The sequence below is a fragment of the Sinocyclocheilus rhinocerous genome, unplaced genomic scaffold (assembly GCF_001515625.1).
Source record: "Sinocyclocheilus rhinocerous isolate Xijiao unplaced genomic scaffold, SAMN03320098_v1.1 scaffold11, whole genome shotgun sequence".
NCBI lineage: Eukaryota > Metazoa > Chordata > Actinopteri > Cypriniformes > Cyprinidae > Sinocyclocheilus > Sinocyclocheilus rhinocerous.
Genome location: NW_015625587.1, coordinates 1,824,659 through 1,833,675, shown reverse-complemented (window position 1 = coordinate 1,833,675; position 9,017 = coordinate 1,824,659). Strand labels below are relative to the sequence as shown.

Here is a 9,017-nt window from a genome sequence, read left to right as displayed (position 1 = left end):
CCGAGGTGGCGCTTTTATTCTCCAGTTGAATACCTGGGTGTGGTTTTTAAGGATCATCTCACAGTCCCAAGTGGTACTGTCTCTGAAAGAGTTAATCCCAAAAGCGACATCTTTCTGCACGTCCCAACGGGTTGTTGGGTCAGTGAGTTTCCGTCCGTGAAAGCAGCAGCATCAGCGTCAGTATGGGTGAGTGTCACTTCTAATGCACTTTTGACCATTGCTCAGACTTTTTTTTTCTCGAGCATTCGACATTTTCATCCGAATTTTTAGTACGCAATTGCTCCAATTTGGAAGAAAGAATTTCTTCATAAGAGATTATTTTCATTTAGACATGAGTTATAGGCCTGTCAAAATCATTAAGATAGAATTCGTGCAATGTTGCTTTCCTTCGGAGTGCACTAAATTAGCTTTTTAACGTTTTCTGAGGCATGTTGAAGACTTCAGAGTCTACATGTAATCAAATTGATTTACAACAAAGAACAAACAAGTTGTTATTGCAGCTAACCTAACATTTTAACCTTTTATTATATATCAATCTCGTGCAATACAGAAATAATTATGTTATTAACACATAATAATAGTGATAAAAGGCTTATACATTTTATTTTTTTCTTATTGACCTCAATATGGCTCATTAGCCTGTAGAGTTCATCTTTATTGACATCATTGAACACAGACTTAGAAAAAGTTATTTGTGTGTGTGTTTTCATCTTTGACTTAAAATTCAGAGTTTAGCTTTGATTACACAACAATTTTTATTTTGGGGATGGTTGGTCAATGAGGGGGCTGACCTTCACATAACCCATAAACATTTGGCTATCAAGGGAAGGATGTTGAACAATTCTTGGCAAGACACAGTGTCTCCTAGATAGTGACATTGCCCTTATGTTGTAGTTGGGTTTATGTGCTTGTTTGTGTGTTTTTCCTTATGTCCAATATTTACAACAAGGCAGTAAAAATGTGTTATCTAGTAATATCCAGTAGTTCACTCATCATTCTTGCCTTTCAAGAGTGAACACACTACATGGTGCACTTTGTAGTTCAAAAGATTAACTAACCCACACATTTAAATAATATGCAAAAACTTTATGCCTTTATTTAATTTCTCAGATTTTTATTACGGATGAAATGCATAACAAGCTAAATTTAGTTTATGATAGGATACTTCCCAGATTGAATTATGTCTATATGACTGCATCAGTCTGGCCTACTTCAATAGTTGAATAACTGACTATAGCTCACATAGAAATATTTGAGATGTGACATATGCTTTCTCTCATTGCTTGTAGCTTCTACCTGTTCAGGATGTGGACCAGGATATAAAACCCCTCTGGATGCAATGAAAGGTGAGTTGTTTTAAAACATAAGAAAGCATATTGTCTAAACAATAAGATGGTAGTAAATATTAACATGTGAGTTGGTAATACATTGCAAGTCACTACAAGGGAGCAGTGACCTAATCAGATGAAAGGAGCGTTTCAGCACCGCCCACACGTGCGAATGAAATATTGAAGCCATAAACCGAATTTTAAACCCCAAACGAAAAATGTTAAACTAAACGGAAAAACGAATAAGCGAGCCGTTTTTCCATTTCTCGTTATTGCATTCCAAATAGGAGATGAAATGATCAAAACGTACACGGACCCTGTTTACATGTTTGTAGGTTAGTTTTTCATGACAATGTTTTAAAGCTAAACATCCTGTATAAATGCTTTGTGAATTCGAATTGCAGTTCTGCACCCTTCCCTTGCTAACTCGATTCAAATTCACGAACTGATTTGAACATTAAGAGCATTTAGAATTCAGCTCTGAATTGCCTGCATACCTGAAAAGATGTGAAAATGGTAGTAAATATTAACATGTGAGTTGGTAATACATTGCAAGTCACTACAAGGGAGCAGTGACCTTTTTAGGATATAAAACCCCTCTGGATGCAATGAAAGGTGAGTTGCTTTAAAACATAAGAAAGCATATTGTCTAAACAATAAGGTGGTAGTAAATATTAACATATGAGTTGGTAATACATTGCAAGTCACTACAAGGGAGCAGTGACCTTTGCACTGGAGACTCACTGTCATACACATGTACTCACATGTGCTCACTGAACAACTTCTGATCTTGCAGCTCCTCCTCCCCACCAGCAGAGGTCCTCCTCACTTGCGAATTGGCATTGCTCTGCATTGTTTGGTTTGCCTACTGTTTTCCCTCAAAAACAAAAACAAAATCCTGTCATACACTATAAACTTGCCTCAAGTTTATATATCACTGTACAATTTTTTTTTTGAATTTGGTAAAGGCAGTTAAATTTCTATGTGATTTTAAACCTAAAGACAAAAATACTTTTAGCATGATACATTGCGTTATACCTTAGAAATTCTTTGAAATTATTATGTGTTTAAAATTATAATGAATATTTTTTATGTATAAATATGATTGATCTAACGGGAAAACCAGTATACATTTTGTCTTTGTAAAATTTTGTTTTTTTAATGCTGGAGTCATTATAAAAAAATCTGTTTAACTGGCTTATATAGGCATGCAAAATCTATATACATATAAAAACACCATAATCACATAATTTTTTAAAAATTGAATAAATCTTGTTATTTTGTGTATTTAAGCATGCAAAACACTTAATAGCAGATTTTTATGTTTAGTGCATTTTTTATCAAATGTGGACACAAATGGTACACCCTTTATGGAATTTTTTGATAAATGATAGGAAACACAGATTAATAGATTTAAACTTTAAACTTAAACATAAATTCTTCCTACAGGGCCTCGAGAAGAGATAGTCTACCTGCCATGCATTTACCGTAATACAGACATTCAGAAACCTGACTATCTTGCAACTGTTGATGTCAATCCACAATCTCCCAATTTTTGCAAGGTAATAGCAAATATGATTAATAAATACACACTTAAAAACTATTTTAGATTAAAATGTGGCAGCAACATGCTTCCTTTTAATATTTGTAGTATAACTTTAGTAGCATTTTTTCTATTTACACCCTCTTGTAATGGTCTAGGTGATTCATAGGCTGCCCATGCCTAATCGAAAGGATGAGCTACACCATTCTGGTTGGAATGCCTGTAGCAGTTGTTATGATGATCCCTCCAAAAGACGCAATCGTCTCATTCTGCCTTCCCTGATGTCCTCCCGTATCTACGTCGTTGATGTAGGGACGGATCCACGGACCCCACGGCTTCATAAGGTTCATTTTAGTAAACACTCAGTTATACAAGAGCCTGGCTGTATGAATACCCTTATTGTGATGGTGTTAACTTTGTGGATGAACATCTGGGTTAGTAATCTGAGGAAGTTTAAAAACCCAGGAGCAATTCATGAACTAGAGAGTTGCTTAAATGACTTGATCTAGTTGCTCCAAAAGGGCTTTTCCTACTTATATGCATATGATTTTTAATTTTAACTGCATGCTATAGTACTTCATGCTTCACATTTGGTAAACTCAGACAAGCAAATGTGTATCATGAAAATATATTTGACCAGTGGAGGTCACAATCTCAAAGATGAACCACTTGGCTGAAAATCAAACAAAACCACAATACTTTTGGTTAAAATAAATGCTCTATCAACTCTATCAAATAAATACGCTCTGTCGACAGCATCTGTTTACTATAGAGCCCCGCACATGATATGCAGTAAAGAGATATATATATTGTGGCCACAAATTAAGAATTAGTTTCCATGACTTATTAATTAGTTCCCTTGTTTTAGTTAAATTGTGGCCACGAAGTAAGAATTTGTTCCCTCATTTTAATAAATCGTGGCCACATTGTACAAATATGTTCCCTAATTTAGTCAATCGTGGCCACGTAGTACTAATTCATACCCTTGTTTTAATTAGTACAATGTGGCAACGATTTACTAGAATGAGGGAACAAATTAATAAGTCGTGGGAACAAATTCTTAATTCGTGGCCACGATAAATATATTTTTGTCATGTGCCCCCAATATTTGTTTCAGTTTCTGTTAAGAAAAGCCACAGAGAACCTGATCGATTTTAGCAGTTTGAATTTATTTTAAAAGCCCAGAAGCATGACATCATGTCCTGTTACCCATATTGATTGATTTTGTTTAACATCTACAACATAATGCTGAACATCAAGTGTGACCACCCCTTAATACATGACTGTTGACTTTAAGAATGTTTCGTTCTTTCCAAGCCCATGAATTCTTTCCATCTCTCTCCTCCTCCAGATAGTCGAGCCCATAGATCTGTTCTGGAAATGCGGCCTTGCCAACCCCCACACTTCTCACTGCTTAGGCAGTGGCCAAATCATGATCAGTACAGCAACATTACACACTAACTAACATTAAAAAAGTGAAATCGTAATGAACCACCCCTTTAACAGTGTAAATAGGTCAGAATGCATGAAATGGCATTAGACATCCCCTTTAATGGAAAAACTCAGGGAATGAACAAACATTAATTATTATGTACAATGTACAATGTCATTTCCAAACCAAAAAAAGCACTATAGTATAGTTTTAAGACTTTTTGACAACAGTAACCCACTAAATACAATGATCCCCTTAGCAAAGGACTCCCTTTCTAAAACATAATGGTTGCTATATGTTTTTTCTACATACTGCTAGTGTTTTATATATATATATATATATATATATATATATAGGACTGTCAATAGAATTAAATAGTTATGAATAATGATTATTTTTTGTTTATTTCTGACTATTTTTGAAACTAATATGAAATATTATGCATGTAAATGTTTACATTTAGTAATTTTTGGGGGGTTTTCTCTCAATTTCTTTTTCTCTCTCATTTTCCCTGCACCCAAATGTAACAATCTGCTTTAATGACAAAAAAAAAATGGTCTGAATAATAAGTTGTGACATTTTTCTAAATATTGTTAGCGTAATGTATAAAATTTTTAAATTTTTATTTTTCTCTCATTTTTCCCCTTTCAATTTTTTCCTGGACTCCAGTTTGACAATCTGCTATAATGGCAAAATGTTAAAAGAAATTAGACACTCATTTACCCATGTATTTCTTGCCATAGGTCTCATTACTGATATCTTGATCTCACTGGATGATCGCTTCCTGTACTTCAGTAACTGGTTGCATGGAGACATTCGACAGTATGACATCACTGACAGGAGGAATCCACGTATGGTTGGTCAGGTAAGACAGCTTGGATTAGCAGGATCAAGACACCTTTGTCTACATTTCTAAAATCATGTCAAAGACAAATAAAGTAAATATTTTTAAGGTCTTCCTTGGGGGCAGCATTTTGAAAGATGGACCAGTGAAAGTATTGGAGGACAAAGAACTGGATAGCCAGCCAACCCCACGGATACTGAAGGTACTATTTCATTTCCAAGTATGCTTCATGTGAGATCTGTGTACACATTTGAGTTAGCCATTTATGTAGAGAAAAACAGCCTAAAGCTGTTGGTAACTAAGTAATTGACAGATGACCCAGCTTATTGTCCTCCAAATCATTAGGTCATGCAGACCTAAACAGAGCAATTAGAGCATATCATTTGTTGGAGGTCAAAATGTTCCTTTCCTCATCAGGGAAAGCGTGTGCAGGGAGGCCCTCAGATGCTCCAGCTTAGCTTGGATGGAAGACGACTGTACGTCACCACCTCCTTATACAGTGCCTGGGACAAGCAGTTCTACCCTGACCTCGTCAAGTGAGACAAAAAAATCTTTCTTTGTGATGTTACTTGAGTATTGTATGTAAATCAAGGATGAAGAAATGAGGCTGTTTAAATGGTTTTAGAAGTAACTTCTGATTTGTTTGTTATGCTGTAACATGTGTCTTATTTCTCTTGAGGGAGGGGTCAGTCATGATGCAGATTGATGTGGACACAGATAAAGGCGGCCTGAAGCTCAACGAGAATTTCCTTGTGGATTTCGGAGCAGAACCAGATGGTCCTGCACTTGCCCATGAGCTCAGATATCCTGGTGGAGACTGCACTTCTGATATCTGGTTATGAAATTGGGGCCAAGCCATTACGTTCCAAGGAGCAGAATTATTATTCCCATATTTTCACAACTGAGTGGAGATACAATATATCATCAGTATCATGATCATGTTTAATCTACATATGGATCTAAATCCTTAATCATATCATGTCAATTAGTGATTGCAAGAGTGAATCACATCTCAAATATAAAAATATATTTTTGTTGTCTTTATATGCTTTCTGCATTTTTTAAAATAAATATTTTGTATCCCATTGAACTCAAAGGCTTTCTCATTTGTTGTTGTAAGGGCTTTCCGAATCATTAGAATTGCAAAGTAGATTTTAAACACGTGGTGCAAGTGCACCGAGTGAGTGCACACAATCACCATCACTATAAGCGCACATATTTTAAAGTATCCTATTAGGAATACGTTCTAAAATAAAGCAATCAGTTATGTTGTATTACAGTGCTTAGAAACCATCAAAATACAAAAAAACAAACTTTTCAAGGAGTTACACCACTACATAAGGTAGTTTTGTTTATTGCCGTTGTAGTACACAAGTATGGAAATTTGTCTCTGCAAGTCTGAAGACAGGGACAAATATTTTATAAGAAGTATTATTAAAAAAATTTTTTTTTCTGTAATAATAAATAACTACAGTACAATTATAAATAGGAGAAATATGTAAAATGTTTAGTATAAACTAACCTGCATCAAATTAAATGTCATCTATTGACATATACATTGTATATATACACACACATACATACATACACTTTATAAACAAAAATAATAATAATTGTAAAACGTTATATGTAATATAAAAATATTAATAGCAATTGTTATACTTTTATCATTATTACTAATATTTCTTACTATTATTCTTATATAAATGAGAAGCAAAACGTTTTCAACATCTAATGTTTTTAACCTTTTATAACCTAATGCTTATCACCCTATTTAGCTGTGCCTCAAAGCCTAGCGAGCTTCCTATCTATACAGCAATTGTAGCCATTGCCTAAACGCCAGAATGCTGTCTTGGTAGGCAGCTCTCTTGTGTTTTGCGACACAGGCTGTACGTGTTGTATCCTGGAATCAGGCAGTTGATATGGGCAGCCCTGGCGTGTCATCTCTCCACTCACTTTCTTAGCGAACCACACCGGCTATTCAGCAACAGGAGAATCCCGACTCCCAAATGGGGCAGTTAAAACACAGATAAACCGATTATTTAAGCCTTCACCCGGTTTATTTCGAGGTAAGTCATATGTTTACATGTTTCCTTGGGTCGGTTCAAAAGTAAAAGAACGTTATAAAGTAGAGACGTTGCGTTAGCGGCTTGGCTAAGTGTAGCATCCGTTTGTGTTTTATGAGGCTTATCCTTTCAGGCCTTCATTACAGTTGAACATTTAATAATAACTAGTGTTAATTAAATTATGCTCTTGTTCAGCACACATACTATTATACTGTTTTTAAGGAAATCATCTCTTTGAGCCCTACAAGAGAGAAAAGTAGTCGACGTGTCAATTTAAAGGTCTCAGCTAAACATGCTCAGATGCTAACTTGAGTGCAAAAGTCATCTGACTGATAGACTGCTTACTTTTTAACGTCTGAAGTAGGACAAAACAAGTAATGTTTTGATTATAAAGCAGATCAGAGAAGAAATATGGTTGTTATTACGGGGTTTGGCCATAACCGCAAATATTTAGCTTGATGTGCTTGTACTGTCAGTTGTCTGTAGACTTTCAACTAACTTACGTGACATAAAAATAAATAACATTGACAGTGTGTTTTTATGGCAAGTTGATTAACTAGTTCAGCATTGCTATTTTAGTTAATCTAGATCATTATGTCCTGATCGAACCAGCTGATGCATCACATCAATCTAAATCATAGCTACCGATAGCCATTATAGAACTGGCTTTAAGTTTGTTGATTTCGTTTCAGTGTGTTTGATCTCAAGATTATTGGATTTCATGGTTTATTTATACTGTGGCAGTCTTGTAATCTAGTTACTCAAGGGTTTCATCAAATAGTTAGATAATAATGGTTTTTGGTTGTGGAAAGTGTTGTGGGTGTTGGCAGAAGGAGACTCTTGAGACTGATCATTCATGATCTACATGTTTTGTGTTCCTCTAGAGATCACTGTCTTCCTCTCACATTTCAGGGTAAAGGCTGATTGAATTTACTCTTTCCATTGCAATTGGAGAAGTTTGATGAAACATTTTGATACCAAACAATAGAAATAGGCCTGTGCTTGTGGTTAGTGTGAATCAGTGTTGCAACTCCTACTGTTATCAGTTTAGGCTTGTTGTAGAGCAGTGTTTTTCCAGTTTCACAGGATTTAACTCGGAGAAAGAGCTGGCAAGCTAGAACAACATACAAACTGTCAGTTTAGAGTAAACCATCCACCAGAGATGGATTCAGCATGTGATATGTGAGAGGAGAGCTGGCATCTTCGTCAAAGCTGACTCAGTCTCCACCATTTGACATGTGCTTTAATCTCATCACTTTTAGAATCAGTTTTGATTTCATCTATTACAGTTTCTGTTCCTGGTCTTAAATTTCAGTGATCTAAGAACAAACACTTTTGCTCATGCTAATCGGTCTAACTTATCTGACTTTCCATCACTGCTGTTAACAACATGAAAGTAGAACCACGTAGGCATGGGCCGATTACCGGTTTCAAGGTATACCGCGATTTGAAAATGTCACGGTTTTAAAACCACTAATATTTTCCGTTATACTGTTCCTGCGGTATGCGCTGTTTTTCATGTCTCCTCAAAGACTGAAAGAAAGTGTAGGAAGGAATCCCTCAGGTTGAGTGAGAGTAACACGACCCCTCCCCCTCCTGTTGGTGCCAGCAGTCAGTCAGGTGTGTGTATGACAGCCGAAGGAGCTTCCCCTGGAACTTACGTGATCGGCAACCGGCCGTTTTTTGTTTGTTTTTGTTTTATTGCAGCTCGTCTCTGTTCTGGACTTGCACAAACTGCGTTGCAATGCAATAGTTTTCCAAAATGTCATTTATGTGAAAATATGAAGTCTGTAAACACCCGTTA

General features: G+C 35.8%; 2 protein-coding genes across 3 annotated transcripts in view; both read left to right on the top strand.

Annotated features, from left to right (window-relative positions):
• The first annotated feature begins 50 nt into the window (after positions 1 to 50).
• Positions 51 to 6,153, top strand: LOC107756026 (selenium-binding protein 1-like). The gene is made up of 9 exons (XM_016573004.1): positions 51 to 186; positions 1,290 to 1,346; positions 2,778 to 2,890; positions 3,030 to 3,215; positions 4,223 to 4,310; positions 5,008 to 5,168; positions 5,257 to 5,349; positions 5,565 to 5,683; positions 5,827 to 6,153. The coding sequence occupies exons 1-9, from the start codon at positions 183 to 185 to the stop codon at positions 5,987 to 5,989; spliced, it is 984 nt and encodes a 327-aa protein (XP_016428490.1). The 5' UTR covers positions 51 to 182; the 3' UTR covers positions 5,990 to 6,153.
• A 912-nt stretch (positions 6,154 to 7,065) lies between these two features.
• LOC107755848 (phosphatidylinositol 4-kinase, catalytic, beta) overlaps positions 7,066 to 9,017 on the top strand; it is a 43,098-nt gene continuing 41,146 nt past the window's right edge. For both annotated transcript variants that reach the window (XM_016572797.1, XM_016572788.1), the window contains exon 1: positions 7,066 to 7,216. The gene's annotated coding sequence lies outside the window, so the exon portion shown is untranslated. The remainder of the gene's footprint in view (positions 7,217 to 9,017) is intronic.

Coding starts and splice junctions, on each gene's coding strand:
- LOC107756026 (XM_016573004.1), top strand. Junction 5,169..5,256: donor ATCCACGTATGGTTGGTCAG/GTAAGACAGCTT, acceptor AATATTTTTAAG/GTCTTCCTTGGGGGCAGCAT. Junction 5,684..5,826: donor TTCTACCCTGACCTCGTCAA/GTGAGACAAAAA, acceptor ATTTCTCTTGAG/GGAGGGGTCAGTCATGATGC.